Source organism: Petromyzon marinus, chromosome 43 (genome assembly GCF_048934315.1).
Source record: "Petromyzon marinus isolate PM22_M1 ecotype Great Lakes invasive population chromosome 43, UKy_Petmar_22M1.pri1.0, whole genome shotgun sequence".
NCBI lineage: Eukaryota > Metazoa > Chordata > Hyperoartia > Petromyzontiformes > Petromyzontidae > Petromyzon > Petromyzon marinus.
Window position 1 is genome coordinate 3,460,883 of NC_133709.1, and position 26,403 is coordinate 3,487,285.

Here is a 26,403-nt window from a genome sequence, read left to right on the forward strand (position 1 = left end):
TGCAGAGCGGAGGCGCGCGTTTGCAGTGCACAGTTTTATTCACAAAACACACACAAGGGGGCCCTGGGGGCACGCAATGGGGAATGGGCACGTGAAGGGGGGAGGGGGGTTCGGGGGGGGGTGCAGCCACCCTGAGACATAGCTCACAGAGATAGCGAACCTGAGCACAGCTCACAGAGACAAGTGACCTTGAGACACGATCCCGAGACGACTCACAGTGACCTTGAGACGGCTCGGGGAGAGACAGACATCGATCCCGAGCCACCGCTCGGGGTGGACGATGGCGGTTTCACATTGATTCACGTCGCCCGACCCGGCTCAGGTTAACCCCTAACCCCAAAAACGCAACATCGTGACCCCAACTCGGGTTTAACTTTCACACTCACGTTTTTAATATGGTCAGTGTGGAACCCCTCCCCCTTTGGTTATTTCCTACCCCGCCCTTAAATGGATTAAACCTTTCTCAGGGTAACCCTAAGTACGCCTCCGATACATTTACCCTGCATTGCGTTAACCATAAGCTCCCCCCCAACACATTAACCCCCCCCCCCCACCCCCGTCTCGGGTTCACCCCGACTCCTGCACCATCGTACCCCAGTGTCATGGTCCCAAGACTCCTCTCTTTCAGGGCAGGTCCTGCTTTTTTTGCGTCATATTGCCAATTGCAGCATTCCGGACCCACCCTCGCATGTCAGGGGAGGACCACACACCAATTAAACACTACACGGATAGGTTGTGACGCATACTTGCGGTGCCGACGCCTACAGGCACCTCGCCCGTTGCCTTTGTAGTCGTCGGGGGCGTCTCGTACGCACGATGCCCATCCGTGCGCGATCGACCAAACCCACCCCCCCCACCCCCCCCCAGTGAGCTCTCACCCCTGAGTAGACAAATCCGCGATACCGGCCGATCCACAGCCTGCAGCCCACGGGCTAAAGATTTTTTGCGGGCTGCGGACAGGAGGGCGCGCGCCACCGCACGGCGAACGCGGTTCTGCCTGCAAATGCGGCCCCACACGTTCCTAGACATTTCGACAGGGCGGCGTAATCCGCCTCGGACGGCGACGATTCGTAAGAAATACGCGTGACATCCTTTTCCCTTTCGCGTATTGACGCTCAACCAAGGTTCATCATCGTCATCCGTTACCGTGGCTGTCATCGTTAGCATTACCGTGATCGTCGTCGTCGTCGTCGCCGTGGGCAACTGCACATGCCCAGGTGCGCGGTGATAACACCGTTGCTGCACACCTGGCGGCCTAAATGTTTAAATGTTACACTCTTTAATAATCGGCACTGTAAATCAACGAGTGTGCAGTTGACCAAAACGAATGCGCATCTCAAAATATGTACAGTTCTAATCGTAGACACCCGCACCAGGGCGGTGTGTCCTGCTGGGCTGTCCGCCAATCTTTGATCATAAAGGGAAAAAAAAAAGATTACTTCAAAATCATGGTCATGCAATCCATCGTTGCGCTTGAGTGGCACCACCGAAATGTTGGATATGGCGTCACGTTGACGGCACTAGACGCCACCATGATTACTTTCTCACGAGCAAAACGTCAGACGTGGCGTGGGACACAGCCCGGGACGCACGGCCTTGGTGCGTGTCTACAATACAAGAGCTGTTTTTTTCTGTTTTCTTGGGTTATGGCTTCCTTCAAGAAAAGAAAAAAAAAACACTCGCAGGCTTTCTTCGCCGCGCGACATCTGCGACCAGATGTATTGAATCACGCCGGTCGAGAGCAATCACGCGGGGCTGCCCGATTACCTGAACCGACGCGTGTGGCCGCTCAGAAATGTCTTCAGTATGTTTCTATATGCGGACGATCGGTGACGATGCACACGTCGGTGGCCGACACAATCCCAGCCCGGGCGCAGCGGCGACCCGCCAGGCTCTCAAACGACCCACCGACACACACGCGAGCGCGCGCGAGACCGCACCCGAAGCGTTTTCGTCGCCCGCTCGAACTTTCCGTTTCGTTCGACGTCATTCTGCCGTTCGAACTGTGCACTGAAAGCACGGGGGGGGGGGGGGGGGACACCCGTGGCATGTTTTGTTCTAACGGCAAAAAAGAACGTTGTTTTGTTGGAAGGCATGCTCGCCGGATTTCCCGAACAGCTCGAGGTGGAAATTCACACCATCGGTCGGGGGGTGGCCACTTCTTGAATTTACGAACTCGCACTCAAAATCTGGCCACGCCATCGGCACAAACTAGCGTCTTAACACGACTCTTCCAACGTCCCCTTGGAGTAGGATGCCAGTCCTTCTCTCTCCCCGAGCACCGCGCTCGCCTCATACGTTTCAAAATCGACCGAAAGTTGCACGCAACGTTGCGGCCGCTATCGTTTACACGTTAACATTTCATCAGGATGGGGCCGGTGTGTATTGCTCCATGCGACGCAAAATGCCCCACGCGCGCGCGGATGCCACGAGGCCAACTCTACGGCTGCGTAACGCCGGGGTTAGCGCGTCAAATCCACGCGATCTCGTAGTAAAAAAAGGTTTTCTTTATACATGATATGTACACAGGCATCGCACCCATTGTCCATTTGGGGTACCGGACGTGCCTGCACGAATACTGGCGGCTCAAGGAAGATGAACGAGGCACGGGGGATGGAAGGAGAAACTTAATCTCAAGAGGTAAAATTAAATGTGGTGGTGGGGGGGGGGGGGGATTCAGGGGGGGGGAAGGGAGACGGGAGAAGCAAGAGGCGACCAGAGGGTAAGTGGCGCTGCCATTAACCTGGCAGTTTTCTGCTATAGCGGCTGTCACTGGCGCGTAGTTTGGGTGGGCGGTTTACGTGCCGAGTGGTTGCGTGCGGTGCGCTGTTTTATGCAGAGCAGGGCAGAAACTACTGCGTCCTGGACTGCATAACACGGCACACGTGCGCGTACACTAACACACGCGCACGCGCGCACACTTACGGGTGACGCGACTACACACGACACGGATGTAAACGGGAGGTTGTGTGCACGCTCAACGCTTCTCTCTTGCTGCTCCAGTCCAGATGTTCATTCCTGCTCAACACATTTCACGGTTAGCAGCGTAGCAACGCACACCGCGTGGTCACCCCCTCCCCCCCCCCCCCGATAACTTCAAAGATTCGGGGGGGGGGGAGGGTCGCGGTTTCATTCGAAGAATCGATTATCTTTTCGTATCGTTTTGCATCGTCACGTTTGGATTGCTCATTTCTTTTTCGTGCGTCTCGTTTGTACAGCTTTGCTTCGGCACTATCGGCCGAGATGAGAACACAAACGAACGGGCAATCATTTCCAAATTCAATGTAAATACATTATTTTTTTTTTTACTTACACGCGATAACATGTAATGTGCATCCTCAAAGAGTAACAATCCGTTTGAATCGACGCTTTGATGCACTGTTACACGCCCAAACCTCACGTACGATGCCGCTCATCATTAATATTTACACGCAGCAACATGGGCGGCGGGGGTGAAAATGTGGACTGGAATTAAGTAGGTTCAAAGGCCAATCCAACTGGGATTTTTAGTGTCCTCCTCGAACTTCGGGTCTCCCTTGCCAGAGACGCATTCCCCCGCCGGGTTTCTAACCTGGTGACCAAATCAGTTCCAATCGACGACCGCTGTCGTCGCCACCACCTCCCCTGCGTTCAAGTCGGAGCCGAGTTCAGAATAAGCCGAGCGTTCGTATCGCAATGGTCCAACATCCTCTTACAACGGAGTTGAACGCAACGCTACGGCCGCTGTCATTCACACGTTAACATTTCTTCAGGACGGGGCCGGTGTGTATTGCTCTATGCAATGCAAAATGCCCATTTAAGTCAGAACAGAGTTCATGATAAGCCGAGCGTTCGTATCTTAACGGTCAAACCTCCTCTCATACAAAAGCGGCCCGCAGAGCAAAAACCGAGTCGCCCACCCTCTCCGCAAGGTGCAAATAATAACGCTCTACATTTTTTCCCCGAGGAAAGCCTCGCGAATTCAAGACTTTTTTTATTTTATTTTCCCCCTCCGAAGGGTCCTTTGCCCCAGGATGTTTGGCAAACTCCACAAACGAGCGGTTCGGTTTACGTTGGGAGGAAAAAATGTGAACACGAGGGGGAACTATGAATGAGGATCTCAAAAGTTAAATTCTCTTCAAATAGATTCAAGAATCCATTGCTGTACCGCCACCTCCTGGCCACCGTACGCAGCCACCAAGCCTACAAAACACCTGCTATTCGCACTGCAGCAGTCTCCCAACACCAAGTGCTCATACGAAGCTCAACCCTGCTCCATCGTGCGAGACCCAGCGACGATATCGGCCGTGGGACTGCCGCCGCATGTCCATCGCCGTACGGTGGGAGAAAATGTCCTCGACTAACATTTTTTTGGATGCCGCTCCCACGGTGCCCTCTGCTGCCGTTGGTGATGCATCTCGCGTGCTCCGCTCCGCGACCAGAACCCGTCTTGAGCCGTGCGCGCGCGGGCGTAATAATAGTTGTAGCAGTGGGACGCCCGCTCAGCTCGTCCACTCGACGCTTTTTTTTTTGGGCACCGTTGAAAAAAGTGAACATCCACAAAAGCGTCCACTCTCCTCCGGTGGATTCACAAACCACAGCGCAAAGAGCAAAAGCAACAAAAAAAGGGGAATGCTAAGACACCGCAATGCACGTAACAAAATCAAAACCCACTGAGATTCCCAAATTTCGAAAACGTTCACGGACGTCCGGCGGGGTGGTGGACGCGGTGAGCGGGCGTCACCGAAACCGCTCACCGTGAAGGCGATGGGGAAATGTCTCTGGGTCGTAGCTTGCCGGGCTGGTTGACCCAGCCGATACAAGCTATTGTAAGGGCCGGAAATCAAGCCCAGAGGAGGTTAGCAGAGGAGGGTCAGATGGGGGAATGGGGGGGGGGGACAACTAACCCCTTCAAATACCCACCCTGGTGCCTCCCCCGAATGCAACGCAGCAACGCTTGCTCAGGTAATGAATAAGCGGCTGCCACGGGCACTGGTGGCGGTGCCACCCGAGATGTGTCAAGCGGATCCCATTGGATGGGACAAAATCAGAAGTGAAACCGAACGAGGCCGCAGGTGGGCCCCACCCCTCGTCGCCATTGGAATGCCAATAACAAATCGCTGGGCATCGGAAAAAAAAGTGGCCACGGGTGCTAAAGAGTTCATTGAATTCCTTGGGTACGAATTTTGTTGCGAGGAGAAAGCCCTCTATAGCTTCGATGCATTTAGCTATGGCTCAAGTTCCCATAAAAGTTTAAAATAAATTCAGAAAACAATTTCATTAACAATTCTATGAATCTTAAATTGACATATTTAACAGGAAAATCTCACCCGGGCTTAGATACTTTTCTAGGAAGCTTCTAATTGCGGTGTTTGGCCGATTCTAAAAACTGATAAAGACACAAACGCGCACTGGGTGGAAGACACAATCTCGTTAATTAAAAAGCGCAAAAAAACAAACCCCCAACAGCAGCAGTAACAAACTGCGACCCACAACCCTCGCCCTCAGGCCCTGCCCAGCTCCACCAACCCCAAGCATCGCCCAGCCAAGGCCGGGGCTCGAAACAACAACAAAAAATCACCAACACTCGGCGAGGGATACCGCAAGACACATCGACAAGAGCTCCCAGTGCCCTCTTTACGATGAACATTGGGTCACCAAGAGCAGGTCACCCCTGCACTGCACACCCCTCCCCCCCCCCCACTGCGTATGTTAGCTCTTAAGCCTAGCCGCTATAGCACATACAGTCCCAAACTTTGTTTCGACAGTCTCACTTGTTGGTACTGCTTCGTCTGAGCAGGGGCGACGTGCAAGCGCCAATAAAGGTGCGAGCACTGCCACAGACGGAGGCAAACGCGATGCAATAAGAGACGGCGCAGTCTTGGTGTCGCTCATTTCGACCACCAACATGGCAGAGTTCATGCCACCAACATGGCGGACTGATATGTCACATGTGCACAAACATGCACATTCCACTAGCCCCCCCCCCCGGGACCCCCCCCCTCACCTTCCCACCTTCTTCCTGCAAACACCCCCCACCCCCCCCCCCCCAAATCCACCTTCCCACTAACAAAATAAAAACGTGCAGCACCCCGAGCCAATGAACACTCTTCGCTGTTAAAATAAATGGGCACCCCGACCTCGACTTCCGACGGAGAGCCGCTCCCCCCGTCCCCACCATCCCCCCCCCATCCTCTACCCGCCCCAACCCCCTCCTCCCCAACCGCCCACGAGAGACGCGGTGGGGTGGCGAGCGCAGTTGCGATCTATGCAAGGTTTGCATATTTCACAATGGTCGACGCTCGGCCCCCGAACTCACGGCGCGTCAAGGCGACGCGACGCTCGCGCCAAGTGGGAGTGGGGGGGTGGCGTGGCATGGAGGAGGGGGGGGGGGAAGGTGTGCGGCGTGCGGGGGGTGGGATCGTTGGCACCGGCATCACTGGACGAAGAAAAGAAAACCTCTCAGGGGGGGGGGGGGGAGCAAGCGCACGGGGGGGTCAATCCGCACGGCAGCCCGACGCAACCACCAGGCTTAAAACCAGGTGGGGCCCTCCATAACTTTCGCCGGAGGTTAAAACTAAGTGGATGACTACACACCGGTTCACCCTGACGAGGGATCCATCAGTCGAGTGTATTCCTACGCTGACAAGGATGTTCCTATCGGGCAGTTGATACGTAACAGCCCGCTCCACAAACCGTGGAGCTTCTGTGAAAAAAACGAATACTGGCACAGCCTGAAGGTTTGCTACGAGAAGAAAAGCAACCTCTCCAGGCTGAAGAGAGACCCCCCCCTCTCCCCGTCCCCAAGAGCTGGGACTAAAAGGAATGCACCTGGGCTTGTAACATAGAGAGGTGAAACGGCATTGCGATGCTTGGGGCAGGGAGTAGAGAACCGGACTCAAGTTCACGTGCCCGACACACCCAGTACACACACGCACGCACAGAGAGATACACACGCCTGGGAAACTATACAGTGTGTGGCATGCTCTCGTGCATCGCACACACACACACACACACGCGCGTACACACACACACACGCACGCGCACACACGCACACACACGCTCACACACAATTGTGTGTTGACTTACAGCGCGCGCAATAACACAACGAAGAAAATGCGGATTGTGCACAATACAGCACCCGCACGCGCAACATGGCCACGCTCTCACGTCACAAAAAAAAAACCACGAGACACACACGAAGAATTAAGATCCCCTGCACAGCCTTGTAGTCTGTCGGGGCAAGTGCTGTAAGTGAGCAACTATTAAGGCCGTCGCAGCGCACGTGGAGGTGGTGTGGCCAGCACCACGCCCGGCCGATTGTTGGCCCAGCTGATGTTTTCATAGTGCACGAGGTACTCATTTAAGGCCGAGTCGACCGAAGGGAGGCCCACGACAGGTTCCGACACCACTCGCTACTGATATTGTCCGTGGCTCGGGGTCGAACCTAGGTCGCTGGGATATTGGCGTAGTTCACCAACCACTGCATCACCGTTTTCCACACAAGGGCAAGGAGTAACACAAACGTGGTTTTGTGCTACGCATATGCAACGACATGCGCGCACGCGCGCGCACACACGCGCATACACACGCATACATGCTTACGCATGCACAAGAGGCTGCTGCCAACCGACACAGGCACACGCGCACACACACACAGACACACCAGCCCCTGCCCTCAACGCCAATCGCCAAAAAGCACCACCGTTCCCCCGTGATATCTCAGTCAGGAATCTTCCTGCCGTAGCCTCTTCCACTGCCTGGAAGGCGCAATGCACGACTGAGACCCAGGCTAGGCAAGCAAGGCCACCCACTCTGTGCAACAGGCGTGACAGCTCAAAACATTAAAAACAATGGTTTGGAAGGGCGGTCTAGAACGTTAGAACCGCGACACGGGAGTTGGACGTCTCGCCGCACCCTCCCCGGGAAAACCTGCCCCTGGTGGACGCCAATAGTCATCCTCAGGATGTCGCTACCCCTGACTACAAATCCAGGAGAACGAAAGAGAGCGAGGCATGAATGAAGGGAGAGAAAATAAACGTAATCTCTAGATGCCAGCGAAGACGCTGCCCTTATTCCCTTGCATTATTTTCATGCCTTTTTATTTCATTTTGTTTTGTCATCGGTTTGGGCGCCCATTCGGTCGCAGTAACGGACGGGCGCCGGTCCTGCGAGCTCAAACCGAATTAAAACTCTTCGCGGCGAGTTCAAAGAGTGGTGTACGCAATAAAAACACGGGGAGCTACTCGGTGGGAGACATAACGGGAGGGGGGTGGGGCAGTAGGGTGGAGTGGGTTGAGGGGTGCAACAGATGAAAAGGAGAAAATAATCCCCAACGATAATATCCGATAGGGCCCTGGCAGCTGCGGGACGAGTTGCGTCGGAGCTCAAGAGACGGATACCAAAAAAACCACGGGGGATGAGGAGCGGATAGGGTCGATGGCAGGAGGCACCGCGGGAGCTTTGGCCTTAAGGCTCGAGGCCTACAGACGGACGGACGTGCGGCTGGAGGCAGGGCTACGGCACGCGCTTTCGCCACTCTTGCCTTTTAACGTAACGCTTCGCTTAATCTCAAGCCAGGTTTCAACAATTCAATATTCCAGTCACGCAACTTAATCGTAACGCCTCGAAGTCCTCGCAATGAAGGAGAGCGAATGTAACGTTTACGCGTTCGATCCTCTAACCGAGACAAAAAGGTGTAACTCGGCTCGATGGCAGGCCGCCCATCCCCTCTCTCCCCCACCAATCCGGCAGCGGTGGGGGAGACGCGTCAGAAATGTTTTGGCCAAGGGGATCACCGAGCCCGAAGCGTGCGTTGGGGCATCGGCTTAAACGCGTCCGAGCCGACGAGAGGCGTGCCCACGTGTGGCGCGTGGCCCCGTCGGCCTCCCATCGTTTAGAACAAAGCAAAATCTAAAACGCCGCCAGCAACAAAGAGAATAACAATTAAGGTGAAGTAGAATCGGTCACTTGGAGCCCAACGCTACTGTGTAGGCGACCGGGGTTGTGCCATCACATCGCTCTCCAAATGCCTTCGGCGTGCCGTTCGGACGTTTCGCGCCGCGTCCTGGGAGATTCAACTCGTGGAGCGAAACGTCGGACATCCTGCCGAAAAAAACACGCGGCACGACGGCAAAATTCATCGGAAGAGCGACCGAGACTGGGAACCCCCTTGCTCGTTGATGATCAATCCTCGAGCAACTATTATTCTAATACAGCGAACAGAATAAATCGGGCTCGACGTCGTTGGATCGGGCCAATCGTGAGCGGAGGTTAGGGGGCACAAACCGCTGTGATTGGCGGTGTCGTGGGGCGAGCGCAGGAGACGCTCGCAGATTCTCAACCGCAACTCCGAACACGCCAAACCGCTGCCTAAGGGGCCTCTCTAGAGCGCCCTCTAGCCGAGACCCCCTCCCCATCACCAGTGGAGAAAGTAATTGCAGGGTTGCGTCTTTATCTTTTAACGCACCTCTTACTCCCGGGGATTCCTTGCTGGAAGTTTTACTTTATTTTGGCGGCAGTAAAATTGTGTTCAGGACCTTTCCTCGAGATGCACCTTAAGAGCGATCGAACCACTTCACGTCGAATTTTAGGGTCTGGTCCTATTTATTCCTTTTTATTTTCTCATAATCATCCCAACGGAAGGGCGAATCTACTCGCTGGCGCAAATAATTCATTACACAGCTCGGCGATTAGCAGTGTCGCAGCCAAAACATTCATATTTGAAGGTACCTCGTAGAAAATGTAAACAAAAGTATAAGGAGAAATCATTACCAGTTTCCAATTCAACACGAAGTTTGCTAAACTTTTTGCAAAACTATTCGCGGCCATTAACTGAAAACCTGGCCAAACTTGGGGGCAACGATGATGCAATACGTTTGTCGTTATGCAATTTCCAAAAACGTGGCAACGAAAGTGAGACCAGGGCGCGCTTGAGACCGAAGCCTCGCTAAGTATTTCTCTGCTAAAAAAAAAACTTTCATTTTTATTTTTAAACAATATATAAAAAAACCATTAAAAATATATATATATAAAGAGTCTGAAAAAAAGCCCACTTTAAGCCAAACTGTGACGATTCGTGTTTCACCGGCCGCAACGAAATTTTGGTTTTGTGTACGAGATAATTATTTATTTATTTTAAACGCGCCGTAGGGACCCTTTTGCTTAGACGTAACCCGCACAACACCGGCGCGGCTCCTGTCGTCCGGACACGGTGCGGGGGTGGCTGCACGTCGCGGGGTTGCCCGACACGAGTGCAAGCCCCCGTCGGGCGAGAACGGCTGCTCTGCAGTGGCAAGCCTGCAGCAGCATGACCGTCACCGTGCGTAGTTTTTAGTACATCACCCTCGGTGGCTGTCTTTGGAGTGGCTTCAAAGTTTGTTTTATGCTCGGCGTGGGCTGCCTTGGGGGGCACGTATTTGAGCTTTCGATAAGTACACGTAAAAAATAACTTAAAGTCAAAGTCGTGCGTTTCTGTCACAGGGCTCGAGTGACACATCACGGCATCAGCCGGTATGGCCGTCGCGGCGACACCGCAAGAGCCCCGTTAACGGGCGTGCTTGATCGTGAACTTTTAAAGCTACTTTTTTGCACGGGCTAAGCTTCAACTTCGCACCGTGGCAGCCTGGGGTTAAGGGGCGCGCGCCTTGGTTTTTTTTTTCGTGTGTCTTAAAAAGGGTGTTTAATGAGCAGGAGGAACTCCTGCAGCGGGCTCGCGCCCTGCGACGATTCCGTGACCTCGGTCACAGTGCTGCTGGTGGCGGCAGTGCTAAGGCACTGCCGTGCGTTATCGCCGCGGCGGTGTCGTCGGCGGCGCGGACGTTGAACTGCCGTACCGTGGTCGGCGACGGGACACCCGCGCGGCCGCTGCGCCGGCGCCGTCGTTAATCTCGCCGTTGACGCCAAAGCGGCCAGACGGCAAACGGTGCAGACGGCGCCATCGGCGTCAGCGTCGGTTTCCCCTTGCGGGCGCCGTCGTCGCTGGCGGGGCGTCACAGCGGCGCGAGCGAGAAGCTCACCGCCAGGCGGACGCGGGAGCGGCCAGTGCGTCGGCGCGACGGGCTGTCGGGCGCCGCCTCATCCTCCCCTCTCGCGTCATCCCGCCCTTCGCTCTCTTCCTGGACTCCGTCGGCGTCTCCGTAGCTGCTGCTGCCGCCGTTAACACTGTCGGTCTCTCCCGGCCCTGCCGACTCGCATCCCGCTTCGACTCTCACGTCCGACGATGATGACGATGATGAGGATGACTTTGATGACGATGATGACGACGACGCCGGGTCAGCTTGTTTGTCGAGAGGCCGGGCGAGGGAGCCATTCCTCCTCGCTGGCTTCGGAGGAGAGCTCGAAGGTGGCACAAGCGCTTCCTCTGCATTCCAGAACGACGGATCTGGTGGTAGCCACAATCACCACATCAATCGGCAACGATTATTACAATATCACCATCTGAAACGCTAACCAAGCTAACATTGGTTGTGCGATGATAATAATGACTGGGTCATTTGCCAATTATGGATACCGAAATGCCTTGTGGGCTCCGAGATTCCTCCTGTTGATTGACATATATGGTAATTGCCTTTTGTGTACAGAGTTAACTGTTAAGCTTCAGTCCATGTGAGAAAAGATGAGGTGTGGCTCAGAGAACACTAAGCCAGTTCTTTCTAAGATCCTGAGTTCGTCCATGATTAAACCGCGCTCGCAAGTGTAGCGAGGTGACGGGCTCAAATCAGTCACCAATGAATTTACAAAAATGCCACCCACATTCAATTTGGCTTTTCATGTCAGCTCTGAGAATTAAACACGTACCGAAGTGAAAAATGTTTTGCCGTAGCGGAATGAGTGGGACAATGCATGCCAAAGTGTGCCAGTAAATGAGGTCACTTGAAGTGATCTAAGATGTACAGTGAGGGAAAAAAGTATTTGATCCCCTCCTGATTTTTGTACGTTTGCCCACTGACAAAGAAATGATCAGTCTAAAATTTTCATGGTAGGTTTATTTGAACAGTGAGAGACAGAATAACAACAAAAATCCAGAAAAACGCATGTCAAAAATCTTGTAAATTGATTTTCATTTTAATGAGGGAAATAAGTATTTGACCCCTCTGCAAAACATGACTTAGTACTTGGTGGCAAAACTCTTGTTTGCAATCACACGAGGTCAGACGTTTCTTGTAGTTGGCCACCAGGTTTGCACACATCTCAGGAGGTTTCGAGGCTGACGTTTGGCAACTTGAACCTTCAGCTCCGTCCACAGATTTTATATGGGATTAAGGTCTGAAGACTGGCTAGGCCACTCCAGGACCTTAATGTGCTTCTTCTTGAGCCACTCCTTTGTTTCCTTGGCCGTGTGTTTTGGGTCATTGTCATGCTGGAATACCCATCCACGACCCATTTGCAATGCCCTGGGTGAGAGAAGGAGGTTCTCAACCAATATTTGACGGTACATGGCCCCGTCCATCGTCCCTTTGATGCGGTGAAGTTGTCCTGTCCCCTTAGCAGAAAAACACCCCAAAGAATAATGTTTCCACCTCCATGTTTGACGGTGGGGATGGTGTTCTTGGGGTCATAGGCAGCATTCCTCCTCCAAACACGGCGAGTTAAGTTGATGCCAAAGAGCTCCATTTCACCCAGTTGTCCTCTGAATCATTCAGATGTTCATTGGCAAACTTCAGACGGCATGTATATGTGCTTTCTTGAGCAGGGGGACCTTGCGGGCACTGCAGGATTTCAGTCCTTCACGGCGTAGTGTGTTACGAATTGTTTTCTTGGTGACTATGGTCCCAGCTGCCTTGAGATCATTGACAAGATCCTCCCGTGTAGTTCTGGGCTGATTCCTCACCGTTCTAATGATCATTGCAACTCCACGAGGTGAGATCTTGCATGGAGCCCCAGGCCGAGGGAGATTGACAGTTCTTTTGTGTTTCTTCCATTTGCGAATAATCGCACCAACTGTTGTCACCTTCTCACCAAACTGCTTGGCAATGGTCTTGTAGCCCATTCCAGCCTTGTGTAGGTCTACAATCTTGTCCCTGACATTCTTGGAGTGCTCTTTGGTCTTGGCCATGGTGGAGAGTTTGGAATCTGATTGATTGATTCTGTGGACAGGTGTCTTTTATACAGGTAACAAGCTGAGATTAGGAGCACTCCCTTTAAGAGTGTGCTCCTAATCTTTGCTCGTTACCTGTATAAAAGACACATGGGAGCCAGAAATCTTTCTGATTGAGAGGGGGTCAAATACTTATTTCCCTCATTAAAATGCAAATCAATTTATAACATTTTTGACATGCGTTTTTCTGGATTTTTTGTTGTTGTTATTCTGTCTCTCACTGTTCAAATAAACCTACCATTAAAATTATAGACAGATCATTTCTTTGTCAGTGGGCAAACGTACAAAATCAGCAGGGGATCAAATACTTTTTTCCCTCACTGTAGTATTATAAAATCTGCTTCCGTGGGCTGCTGTCGAACAAGGGGTCAATGCACTGGTTCTGCAAGAGTTTTATTCTCAGCAAGAGACCCAAATTTGTGGAGACCCACAGCCTCAAGTGAAGATCCATAGACTTTCGATTTACACCCATCAGTTTTCTTGATGATCGACTGCCGATAATAAAACCTCTGCCCATTCCTCTCGTCTCACGACACGACGTTCATAGACCAATTGTAAAAATTCTTTCGGGGGGGGGGGGGGGGGGAAATAAAAAAGCGACAAAATATATTCCACAAACCAAAGATGCTCTCTGGCAATTGTAACAATGCGACAGTGCTGTGCCGTTGGCGTGACCCGCCACGGCCACAATGCTTGGCGCCGCTTGCGTTCATCACGGTTGGGTGTCGTCCGTTGCCGCCGCGTGGCCGTTCAAATCGATTACCGCTGTCGCCGGTTGCCGGCGGCTCCAACTCGATGAGGTCACGGGAGTAGGCGGCCGTGGGCTGCGCCAGCAGCGGCGCCGGGTGAGGCCGCAGCTGGGGCGAGGGCAGCGTGCGGGGCAGCGGCCCACTGAGCAGCTCGTCCAGCGAGGGGCCCGGAAGGGCCAGCTCCGCGCAGCCTGTCGACGCGCATCGCCCAATTACACAACATTTTCACCGATGATGCACGTCGCGCTCTAATTTACGCCGTTCACTCGCTCGACGCTCATGTTTGATGCCTCTTTACGTGCCACCGCTCGATCACGTCACCGCACGCGAACGGACCAAACGCGCAACGACGCTCACCCGCAGGCCGCTGCGATTGGCCGCGTCGCTGCTCACGTTGCGGGGAGGCGGCATTCAGGACCCCGGCGCGGGCGTCCATGAAGAGCCCGGCGGAGGTGGCGGGCGGCGGAGGTGTGGAAGGCTCGGAGTGCATTTCCCCCTCCTCGCTGGGAAGGGTGGCTGGCGAGGCGCAGGACAGTCGCACTGCAAACACGCGGCCAGAGATGCCCCTTCCTTAGAGCCTTGCTGCTGCAGCACGCACCGCTTCACAAGAACCTACCGCTGTATGCATCACAAATGTCAAAATGTGGGCTGTAAGACACCGCCCCCGCCGCCTTGCCGAGTCTGTCCACATGGCACTCACCACTCATATCGTGCTTTAGCACCAGCATCTTGTTGTGTTTCTTTACCCAGACCACCTGCTGGGATGGTGGGGGGGTGGGGGCACAAGTATAAAGACATATCCCCCCGTATAGCCTGTAACAGATTGTTGGGGCAAGTGCTGTTCGCGAGCAGCACCTATGAATGCCGGCAGGATACACGAGAGGGTGGGTGACCAGCACCATGCCCGGCCGCATTTGTCTCCCCACGTGGCGATGTTTACACACTGTATCAGATGACCATTTGAGGCTGAGTCGACCTTGAAGAGCCAAAGGACCAGTTCAAAGAATCGTTACTGGTGTTGGCCGTGAGCCAGGTTCACTTAGCAGCTATAATACCACTCACGCGGCACTGTCAAGCCAAATTTGTCACGTATACAAAGCGGGCATAAATGAATAAAAATGGATCTTCACTTACAATACGTGCATCCAATTGTGCCCGTCAGAATTGATTACTTACAAATTCTGGCGATTAAACGCAGGCGAATAAAATTACCGGGAATGAACAAATGAGACAAGCGAGACAAACCATTACAAACGACACAAACAATACTGACGAAACGGGGCAAATGACACAGACAATACCAATGAGACAGACAGCATAACTGAGACGAACATGAACTGGACAGATTATAATATAAACGACACGGATAACATGAAGAACAAACAATAACGAGACGGAACAAATTAAAAACGACACTCAAATGGAACCGTGCGCCTGAATTGTAAGAATTAACTGTGCCTTGACAAGTTTTTTTTTGCTACCTGGGGTTGCAAAACACAGCATAAGTAAAAACAATAACAAAGTGCTAAACTCAACTAGTTATTAGCACATCACCAACTATCAGTTATCACTGAACATGAACACCCAAAATATTATTTCTTCCCTAACATGCCCGACCATTATTTTAGTTGTCCGGCCAGGTGACTCGGAGAAACTGAGCGAGCAGCTTGGAAATCGGAAGCTTGCGGGGTTGACTCTGTCCATAATCCCTCCAGGGCCGATAAATTACATACCACTTGGTGGGGTGAGGGATGGGGAAGTCAACGGTCATTGTCCTACGGATTAGACTCCACAGGAATGTATTTCCACCAGTGGCTCAGAGCTGTAAACCGGAGACGATCACTGCCTCACTGCTCTTTGAGCAGGAAATCACTGCGTGTTTTCATTTGACTCGGTATCTATGAACGGATTACACGAGAACGTGACCCACAAGGAGTGGGAGGGGGGGGGGGAGGAAAGGAAGCCGGCGGTAGCACCCGGTGCTACACTCGTGGGTTCGAGCGCGATCGACTGGCAGCACCTGTGGGAAGGCGAGCAGGGCCTCCTCCAGTGAGCCGAAGCCGAGGGTGGAGGCCACAGAGGCCGCGCTGTTGCCCGTGAACTGCGCGTAGGCGCTCGGGAAGTCAGCGAGCGAGATCTGGTGGTAGTGGTAGGTGAGCAGTAGGGCGCGCACGCACGCCGCGAACTGCAGGAGCGGCGTGAGGCGCACGCCCACAGCGGTGCCGCTCTCCGTCTCCAGCTGCCCGCACGGGAATGACAAGTGGTTACGACACGTGGTTACCAAACGTGGGCGTGGATGGAGTCGGTGGCCCCGCAACGGACGTCGCAACGGCAGCCTTTGCGCTCATTACGACAGTCATAACAGTGTCCGTAAATTCGCAAAAAGCCTCACCGATATATTCAAGCCTCTTTGTGCCCGTCAAAGATCGTTCACTTTGTACACACACACACGTGTGTCCCGCTTGCCTGCCCGCCTGGCTGACTTGCAAATTCACCCACCAAACCACACTCACCCATCACGACCGATCGCCAACGTCTGGCTAGCCCTTACATTTGCCCGCTTACCGTTTCCACCCGGCCACTTATTTGCCAAGTTTCTTGCACTCTTTTCAGCCTGCCCGCTCATTCGTCCACCCAACCCATCACCAGCCCACGCACGCCCGCTTACCCTACCCGCCCGTCTGCCCTGCGCATCCCGTCACCGCAACCCACTCGCCCGTCTTGCCTACCCATCCTAGACCCCGTCACTGACACGCACACACACGCATGCCCAACCTAGCTCGCACGTCCGTCTGTCCGTGCATCCGCCCACCCACCTCAAACATGCTGTGCATGGTGCGCAGCATGTCGGCCAGGCACAGGAAACCAAAGTCGTGCGGCGCCAGCGGCGCCCCAAATACCGCATGGTAGAGCTGCTCGAGCAGCGCCAGCTTCACCAAGGCCCCCGGGCGCTGGGACATGAGCAGCAGCAGAAGCTGGGTGGTGGCCACCTTCTGCGATTTGTGGCAGAGCAGCTGAATGCGCCGACCCACGGGGGTGTCCACGACCTGGGCAGAGGGGGGATGAGGCGCCCGGGGGTTAGCTGGCGACTCCAGGGTTTTGCAGGGCAGGGCACGGGGAGCACCCCCTGCACACGCTGCTCCCAAGCGCTTATACAGGCGGGGGATCTCCGGTTTACGATAACGAGATGTTAACTTCCTGGGCTGGTATACGAGAGGAAGTCGTGGGTTCGATCCCGACCCTGATGCCTGTATATCTGGAGTCTGCATGTTCTCCCCGTGGTCGCGTGGATTTAGAAACATGCGTTTAAGAGTATTTGACCGCTATACATTTCCACATGATAAGCCACTTTTGTCGGGCTATCATTTGTGCCCAGGTCGCTTCTGGAGAAGGGCTATAAAAAGCTCAGTGAACCTTACCTGATCAAATTAAATAAAACACGGCGAACAGGGAAATATTGCGTCATTGTCCGCGCGAACCTCGCGAGCACACATTGGTTGGTGTGTTGGCATGTATCGGGTGTGCATTCAACATGCGAGCTTCTTGAGGTATGTTGGCATGTACTGCTGTGTGCGTGTACAAGTTGGCGTGTCGACACGTCTTCACGTGTGTTTGTCGGCGCATGAGCCTGCGTTGCTCTGCCAGTACTTACTAGTGGATCCTGGGGTCGTGTTGGTGTGGGCTTGCACGCGGTGTGGCACACTGGCACATATTTGTGTAAGTTTGTGCACGGTGGCTCATTCTGGCACGTATTGGTGGACGTTGGCATGTGCTGGCGCACACCGGACTGTGTTGGCAACAATTGCGTGCAAGTGTGTGTACGTGCGTGTGTGTGTGGTAGTGTCGCGGTTAGCAAGCTAAGCTACGAACCTGGCGAACCGGGATTGATTCCCGCTCATGGCCAACACTAGTGACGATTATATGAACCGGTCCTGGGCCTCCCCTGGATCGACTAAGCCTCAAATGAGTATCTAGTGCGTTGTGTAAACATGGTGCTGGGCACCCTCCCCCTCGTGTGCCGTGCCGGCCTTCACAGGTGCTACTCGCTAACAGCACCTGCTCCTACAGTCTGTTCAGGCCGTGTTTGCGTACAGGGAGTGGTAATGTAGTGGTTCGCGCACGGCGACTGCAAGTTCGATTCCTGCTCACGGCTGATCCTGGGTATTCCCTTAGGTCGACTCAAGGGGAGGGAAAACTGTCCCCTCAGTCGATGTTGTCACCTTGACGACGTGCGGGATCTTGGACAGGAGCTCCGTGACGGAGCTCACGTCGTAGTCCTGCAGGTACAGCGGATGGCCCACGGCGCGCGCGTACTCGGCCGGCAGCTCTGACGGCGCCAGCCCCTCCGCCACGAAGGACGAGGAGGCGGCACCGGCAGCGCCGGCGGGCTCCCCAGTGTCACCGTGGGGCTGATCCTTGTGCACCCGCAGCAGCTGAGAGATCTGGCAGGCCAGCGCCTTCAGCTGCTCCGTTTCGGTGAGCACCAGCAGCTTGTCCTCTCCGCGCTCCAGCATCTGGCGGGGGGTCGGCGCGGGGAGGCGCAAGACGCGCACGTGTGCGAAAAGGAGCAAACGAGCACAAGACACAAGATCCCACACAAAGCCTGATGGGGGGGGGGGGGGGTGCTGCTGACAGGCACATATGAAGGCCAGCAGGGCGCACGAGGGTGTGAGAGTAATGTGGCTCGTCTTTGTCTCCCCAGTCCCGATGTTTACACACCAGTAAAACTAGAGATCATAACAACCAATGTTTGCCATGGCCGGGAATCGAATTAAGGCCACGTCCTTGATCGTAGTGAAGTACATTAAACCGCTACACAACTGCTCCTCAATAACAACAGTGAACGCCATGCACCACTAAGTGGCAGTGATGTCACCACGGCGCTTGTGCGGGGCTTGGTGCACCTACCTACATAAACACACACGATCGCCAGACGATTGACATAACGATTCAACGGGCCGGTGGTTTGCACCGAGCAGGTTTGAGTCCCCGGTCAAGGCGCGTGGCAACGTGTGCGCGCGCGTGCGCGTGTGGGTTTTTTTGCGCGTGGCCGAGAGGTGCGGCACCTACGGTGACCACCTCGGGGATGGCCTCGAAGAGGTCGGTGAGCTTCGTGAAGCCGTAGTGCGCCAGCTTGCACTGCCGCCCGTAGTGGTGGTGGTAGGCGGGGATGAAGCGCGAGAACGCCATGCGCCCGCGCGGCATTTGGCGCAGCAGTTTGACGACCTCGCGCGCGAACACGCGCGTGCGCGACCGCTCCTCTTCCGTGCGCACTGCACACGCGGCAGGCGGGCGGGACGTGCGTGGATGCGCGTCAAGGTGGTGCGGAAGAGCGCAAGCGCGTGTGCTGTAACACGCAACCGTGCCGGCACTTGCACACGTACGGACGCAGGGCAACAAGGCAGAGATTCCCACCCCACCTCGTGTAGCGTTAACAGACTGTTGGAAGGAAAGTGCTGTTAGCGAGCGGCACTGATGAAAAGCCGGCACGGTACAAGTATTGTGACCTAAAGTGCAGCGAGTGAGTGGGTGGGCGGGCGAGCGAGTGGCTGGGTGGTGGGGGGAATCAGGGCGGCCCTTGCCTTTAATGGGGATGGAGAGCACGGGGCCGCCCTCCTGTGGAGTCATGGCGACCACGGCATCAGGCACCTCGGCCAGCAGGTCGGAGAGCTCGCACATGCCGTACTCGCGCACGTCCCACTCGCGCGAGAAGCACCTGGGCCGGCACGATGGGACGCACACACACACACACACAGGCCCATAAGCAGGCTTTCACAACCAACATTACGATTCATAATCGGTTTATTTTTTGTGGGTATAATGTCAACTGGAGCTATAACCCTCCACCACCCGACAAGAGCCAATCCAATCAAAGTCACGTGGGAAAAAAAAAAACGTACATTACACCTACGCGATACAACCCCAAAATAAATGTATTTTTTAAAAAAATCGTATTTCATTGAAACCAGGACTCCGAATCGTAGCGATCTATCACACACGGCGAGTAGACGTGGATCTTACCAGTGGTAGGCTTGTGCAAAGTCCTGCAAGCACACTTGCTTGCTGGCCTGGGACTTGAGCAGCTTCAAGAGGTCCTGAGTGAAACGCTTCACCTGGACGCGGTGCGTCAGCGTCAGCAGCCGCCTCCCGCCCAGCCCCAGTATCTGTCCGTCGCACCGAACCGAACGGCATGAATGGCACGGGACAGAAGCGATTTTGTTTTTTTAAACCCCAAACGCAAAATACGAACGTTTCTACACCAGGGTAAAAGACGCCATCAGGGTAGAGGTCACGTGGCCCGGCAGAGGCGCGTTCGTCGCTTGTTGCAGAAAATCAATCGGCCGTATGCTTCCCAGTGAACGTTACAGATTCCGTGACGCCAATCGCAAGAGTAGGCCCCATTGTGCGCCGGCGTCGTGGTAAAAAAATCTGAAAAATTACCCGCAAATTACCGAATTGGGATTATGCAGAGCAATCATCGCCCACTGCCGCGCAAAAAAATATGGCGGGACCCTTCTGAAAATAACCAAAAGTGATTACCGCGAAACCTCCTCACACTCGCAAAACTGCGATGCACATGGGGAGAAAACAACGGGGTGCGGCTAACGACGCAACGGCAGCGGCCGCGATGAAGGCGGCGACGCGCAAGCGCACCTGCAGAACGTGCGGGACGGCGTCGAGCAGGTCGCCGAGCCGGGCGTAGCCGTACTCGGCCACGCGGCACTGCTTGCCGAAGTGGTGGTGGTAGGCGGGGATGAAGCGCGTGAAGGCCAGCAGGCAGCGCGGCTGGGTGCGCAGCAGCTCGACCACCTCGCGCGCAAACGCGATCAGCTGCGGGTTCCCCACGGGGCTCTTGCAACGTGACGCGAGCCACGTGTCTGTGCCGTGCGCAGACGGGCAATGACACACAAACGTATAAAAGCACTAGATTTCGAGGGATAATTTTGTATCTGTTATTTTAAAAAAAATTATCGCTTCCCCCAGGTTCTAATGTAAAAAAAAAAAAATCACAGGTGTGCGTGCGTACACGTGTGTGGGAAGCAGTGGGGTAGCGGTTAGTGTGCCGCGCTACGAACCAGCCAGGAAACAATCGCGACGTTTCGATCACAACGCGAGCGATCTTCATCAGGTGTCAAGAAGAAATCACGGAGGTAAATACAACAAAAAGATGAGAGACGAGAATTCAACAAACCTGAAAAAACATCATGTGAAGCACATCCAGTCAGGCCAACAACACAGTTAGACACTTCCTGGCGGACCACGAATTTCAGAAGAGTGTTAAATTTCGTGTTCGACCTTTGGATTGCACATACCAGCATAGATAGAATGAAAAATACGAGGTACACGGTCAGTAGAAAAACTGACGGTCAGAACCAGCCAGACCCGAGTTGGATTCTCGCTCACGGCCACCACCGGTGACGGTCATATGAACCGGTCCTGGGACTCCCCTAGGTCGACTCAGCCTTTAAAAAGTACCTAGTGGGGTGTGTGTAAACATCGCCGCTGGGGGCTAGATGCTAACCACCAGGCCTTCGTAAGGTGCTCGCAAACAGCACTTGGCCTTGCGTGCGTGCGTGCCACTCGCCACGCGTACCGCTGCTCGGCGGGGGCGGCTTGTTCTGCACCCACTTGACCACCTTGACGCCGTTCTGCGCCATCACCACGTGGACGCCCTGCACGCAGGCCGCCAGGTGCTCCAGCGGGACTCCACGGCCACAGCCGGCGGCCAAAACTGTCGCGGCCACCGCCGCCGCCTCCGTAACGGCGTCGTCGCTTTCCTCCGCCGCCGCCGTGTCGCCCTCCGCGGTCGGAACCATCGCCGCTTGCGCGTCGCGAGGCAGCGGTCCCATCTCGGCCTCGTAGCAGTCAGGGAAGCTGGGGGGGGGGGGCGACGAGTGGCGTGAGCGCCAGCACAGGCTTTTAAGGAACAACGGGGCAGATAATCTTAGCATAGCTTTTAAAGGTTGTTTGCTCAAGTGCTGTTTTTAGATGGCACGAAGGGTGGTGCAGCTAAGCACCATGCCTGGCCACCTTCGTTTCCACAGTGAGAATGTATACACACAGCACCAGGTGCTCATTAAAGGCCCGAGTGAAACTAGTGGGGGTAGGGCGGGGGGGGGGGCAGCACAGGTTCAGATAATTGTCACTGGCGTCGCCCGTGAACGGGAATTGAACTCGGTGTGTAAAGTTCACCGCTCCCCACACACCACATTTACACCACGTGCGGACTTGAGCACAAAGATGAGCGCCTTCAGCAATCAGTGTCGGGGGGAGAGGTGGGGGGCTGCCGGGAGGCGCGTAATGGCGCGTCACCTGAGCAGCGGCACGGTGCCGTCGTGCGAGTGGAGCAGTGCGTGCACTTGCGCCGCGAAGGTCTTCAGCGACATCACCACGAAGGGCAGCTGGGAGTACTCCACCTCCAGGTCATGCTCCCTAAAACAAAAAGATCCCCCCGTATAGCCTTGACAGACTGTCGCAAGCAAGAAGGGCCAATGTTCGTAACGTTGCCTATTACAGACTTTTCCTTTGAAGGCCACAGCGTTGTTGATGAACGTGTTGTGTTTTTTGGTTTCATTTGTGCTCCTGCACCATTGCCAACGCAGCAGCTTCACCGACGAATCTGGCGGGGAAAGTGCTGTGAGCTCACGTCCCCCATTCATCAAGCTTGGATCTTTGGTGGGATAGATGTGGTCACCGTCACTTTTGAGGACTTTCGGGCCAGAATTTATCCATGGCCAAAACTGAAAAAAGAAAAACTTCTTGGCCAAGTATTTTCGGCACTAATTGAACACTAGTCTGAGCCTAAGGAACATCGGTGAACAGCGTCGGAGTATCCATAATCCGCCGTGATCACCACATGACCACGTGGATCAACCCAGTGACACGCGTCGAGTCCTACAGAGCTTCTGCGGCCCCCGTTTGCCGGTGCAGAATCATACGCGTCGCGTCTCATCTTACCGATCCTTCTCCGAACTGTGACCAATGACCTGCGAACTCACAAGAGCCCCTCGTCACCTGCGTCTGGCCACAGCCTCGGTAAGGTGCGTCTCCCCCTTGCATAACCGACTACACCATCATCATTATCATCATCATCGACCGAAGCTAAGGTTAAAAAAAAAAAAACTTCTTAAGGTATTTCCATTCGGACAATAAACAACAACACGCTCGTGCGCCGGCGCTCTCACTCGATGTCCACGGTGGCGGCGGAGTGCGGCGAGTGGACGGGGCAGTAGGCGTCGTGATGTGCCAGCTCCTCAATCACCACCGGGCTGCTGCCGCACGACGAGAAGTTCCTCTCCCGCTCCCTCTCCCTACTGGTGGCCGCCGCCGCCGCGGCCGCCGCCGCGGCGGCCATGGTGGCGGCGGGGGGCGGCCCGACGTAGGGACCGTTCCGCAGCGGCAGCAGCGACACGAGGCGGCACGCGGGGCCGTGGTCGTGCACGCACAGCGAGTCCGTCAGCTTGTGCAGGTCCGACACCACCAGCTTGCGCCCGTACCTGGAGTGGGGCGGTGGTGGGGGGCGAGCAACCACGCCAATATTCAGTGACGGATTTATTAGGAGGCACACGAGTATCGCCAAACGTTTGCACCGTTGTGACGTCGCCGCCCGGAGGCGTTCAGTCACAGGGTTGGTGCGCTGCTAGCTGCGAGGGTACGGACGGGAATATCTTTATCCCAGAACACGAGTGGGTGGGTGGGGGGGGGGGGGTGATTGCACAATCGAAATATAGAGGGGAAGAATTAGAACAGTTTTCAATAAACCTTTGTCACTGATGTTTAACCACAAGTACGACAAAGGCAAAGATAGCTGTGTAAACGCAAACTGAAATTTACGTGCAGAAGACGGTGACGGGGTGAGTGTGAAGCGCCTACCGTTTCTCGTAAACCTCCGCGAAAAGGTGGAGGGGCAGGGTGGCCCCTGGCGCTTCGTGCAGAATCCCCATGGCTTCCAGCCTGCTCCCGGGTCCCGCAACACAACCAAACGTCGCAACAGTTAACGGCCTCGTGGCTACACGTTGTCAAAGCGCACGCGGCCCGTAATCCAGCACTGCGGGGGCGAGGGTTGGAGGATCGCGCGTACCCTGGCTTGCCAGAAGGCAGTCCAGAACAAGTGCGGACTCCGCCAGTTCCGTCTGTACGAGACAGAAAGTTCCCCCCCCCCCCCCCGCCCCCGCACGCGTGGGTTTTCTTCAGGTGAACCAATTTCCTCCGATACATTTAAAGCCACATTAATCGGTCGGAAAAATGTTGTTGCGCATGGCTGCTTTCCTTCTCGTCTGCGATTACTTGATGCTCGAGAGTCCGTTCTCTTGGTGAGCGAGCAAACACTGTGTGGCGGCGCATTACAAGTTGATACTATTCTTATTATTATTATTATCATCACGCACAGTGTCAGTGGTGGGCTCGCCCAGTGACCCGTCCATCAAAGCACCAGGCGAGAAGAGCAACGACAAAGCTGTTTAAAAATTCCTCCCATGTTGGAAAGTTGTGCAACTGTAGAAAGCGATGTCAAATTTGACTCATTTCTTGGACTTTGATTGCACCAGGGAAATGTTTATAATCAAAACGCAGCCAAGATTATATTGTGTTTCTGACTTTCCCCCAGATGTCTCCCAAATGTGCCACAGGCATCATGTCATGATCTCTCACAGAGCAGTGCGACCATTTGTGTTTTAAGAATGGCCCATGAAAGCAGATATCACAGAGATCCCTCCAAGTGATCTGGGTCCACACAAGAGGGAGCAACACTTTCCCACCCACTGTACAGGCGAGTAACGTTCATGACAGACCAATATTTTCCATCTCAGCAGTGAAATTTAGTCAAATAAAGTGTAGAACCCAATTTAATGCGATTATTTTTTTTTGGCATGTAGTCACTGGTGAGTCCGGCTCAGACCACGAACTCACTATACTTGAGGGCACTTCCATTCAATCCCAGGTGGCCTGCTTGGGATCTCACCCAGGTTCTCGGCGGCGTGCCAGCTCAGCCGATCTGGCCTCGGAGAAACTAGGGCCGACCTCTCGGGCAAAGTTCTAACGACCGCGGAGAGACGCGGGGCGGCGCCCAACCTGAGAGTCTGCAGAGGCGACGTGCGCTGGGGTTCGTGGACGACGCCGTCGCTCGCCAGCGACACGTGGACGCGGCGGCCCGTGACCTGGCAGTGCTGCAGGGCGCTGGCGCTCAGCGCCGCCTCCTGGGCGCTGCCCATGCGCACCAGCGCCCGCAACTGCTGCTGCTCCGCGTGGCCGCGCAGCTCAATGCCCTTGACCTGAAGGGGCGAGACCGGCGCGACGTGTATTTAAGAGGCCACACGTCGTCACCGCGTGTTGTGACCGTTTGGCTGGATGGCGAGAATGGCAAACGGTTACGCGCGTCGCGACAAGGGAGTTTGAGGATTCGTCCATCCATATGTAATGTTCATCAATTTGTCTGTCCATTTCTATATGCCCATCTATTAATCAACCAATCAATCCCTCTATCTATCTGCACATCCACCCACTTTGAGTCATAAAAAATGCGATATTTGTTTTTTTTACGCTCCCAATGCACGCACATTTTTTTTCTTCAATTTACAATTTTCACAAACTTTCGGCGGGCGATATCGTGTGGCTATATTTAAACATAGTGAACAAAAGTGTACAAACGAGACAGAACAAAAAAAAGCGCTACAAACACGAAGAAAAAACGATAACAATCATGATCCGATCTGTTTACACAATTCATCAAATCGCTGGTTGGAATGGGTGGCGGTGAAGGTGGCGGGCGGTGGCTTTGATGATGGTGGTGGTGGTGAAGGCAGGACTAATGCCTAGATGCCACCCCATCCCGTGACCCCACATGGCCCCGCATGGCCCCACTATGGCGGTCGTGCCCTGCCGGCGCTCCGAGCAATGGAGGGCCCCCCCCCAGCCGGTTCTTGAATCATCGGGCCCAAAAATGGCTCATACCGTACCACACAGAATGAGAAATAAATATAGGCATGCGTGTGCAAAGATAGTATACATACGCTCAGCCCTCTGCCCATGATAGACACTGCTAAAATTTGCATACGGGATATATAGCATGCGCCACCCAAGATGGTACCGACCGACCATCTCGGTTAGTGGGCCCTGACCTGCCCAAACTTGGCGAAGGCGTCGCTGAGCTCCTGCATGATGTCGCTCCACTGCGCCTTGCCGTCCAGGTTGCTGATGAGTACGTCGGTGGGGCTCACGCCGCTCCCCGGATAGCCGTAGCCGAACGGCGAGGGGAGGTAGCCGTGCGGTGGGGGGGGGCCAGCCACCGCGGTGGTGCGGGACACCAGGCCGCCGGGGAACACCAACTGGTTCAACGGAGTCGCCAGCCGGGAGCTGCGGGGGTGGGAGGGGGGACACACAGAAGGTGTGCAATACCGCGATGAGAAAACGGCTCCGACTAGCGATAAGGCGAGTAAACGATGAAACTCAAAGATTCTCACGCGTCGGCACCCGAATGTGAGATTCCACTATAAAAGGGTTTCTTGGATAGGATCGCGTTAATATAAATGCACCACCACCACCCAACACAGCCAACTAGTAAGGGTTGTTATGTAAACA

The 26,403-nt window shown here is 54.6% G+C and overlaps 1 protein-coding gene across 5 annotated transcripts in view; it reads right to left on the bottom strand.

The window, feature by feature from the left end:
* Nucleotides 1-19: 19 nt before the first annotated feature.
* Nucleotides 20-26,403, bottom strand: part of MARF1 (meiosis regulator and mRNA stability factor 1) — a 39,203-nt gene continuing 12,819 nt past the window's right edge. For 3 of the 5 annotated variants that reach the window (XM_032970108.2, XM_032970111.2, XM_032970112.2), the window contains exons 11-27: nt 25,944-26,178; nt 24,898-25,097; nt 23,701-23,781; nt 23,013-23,324; nt 22,141-22,260; nt 21,422-21,702; nt 20,482-20,705; nt 19,849-19,991; nt 19,410-19,543; nt 18,898-19,100; nt 18,048-18,341; nt 16,644-16,874; nt 15,848-16,066; nt 14,528-14,585; nt 14,185-14,367; nt 13,842-14,018; nt 20-11,362 (exon numbers count right to left, since the gene is read on the bottom strand). In XM_032970108.2, coding sequence (XP_032825999.2) covers nt 10,971-11,362; nt 13,842-14,018; nt 14,185-14,367; nt 14,528-14,585; nt 15,848-16,066; nt 16,644-16,874; nt 18,048-18,341; nt 18,898-19,100; nt 19,410-19,543; nt 19,849-19,991; nt 20,482-20,705; nt 21,422-21,702; nt 22,141-22,260; nt 23,013-23,324; nt 23,701-23,781; nt 24,898-25,097; nt 25,944-26,178 — 3,487 coding nt within the window. In that variant the 3' untranslated portion in view covers nt 20-10,970. The remainder of the gene's footprint in view (nt 11,363-13,841; nt 14,019-14,184; nt 14,368-14,527; nt 14,586-15,847; nt 16,067-16,643; nt 16,875-18,047; nt 18,342-18,897; nt 19,101-19,409; nt 19,544-19,848; nt 19,992-20,481; nt 20,706-21,421; nt 21,703-22,140; nt 22,261-23,012; nt 23,325-23,700; nt 23,782-24,897; nt 25,098-25,943; nt 26,179-26,403) is intronic. The other 2 variants (XM_032970109.2, XM_032970110.2) reach the window with 2 other exon arrangements.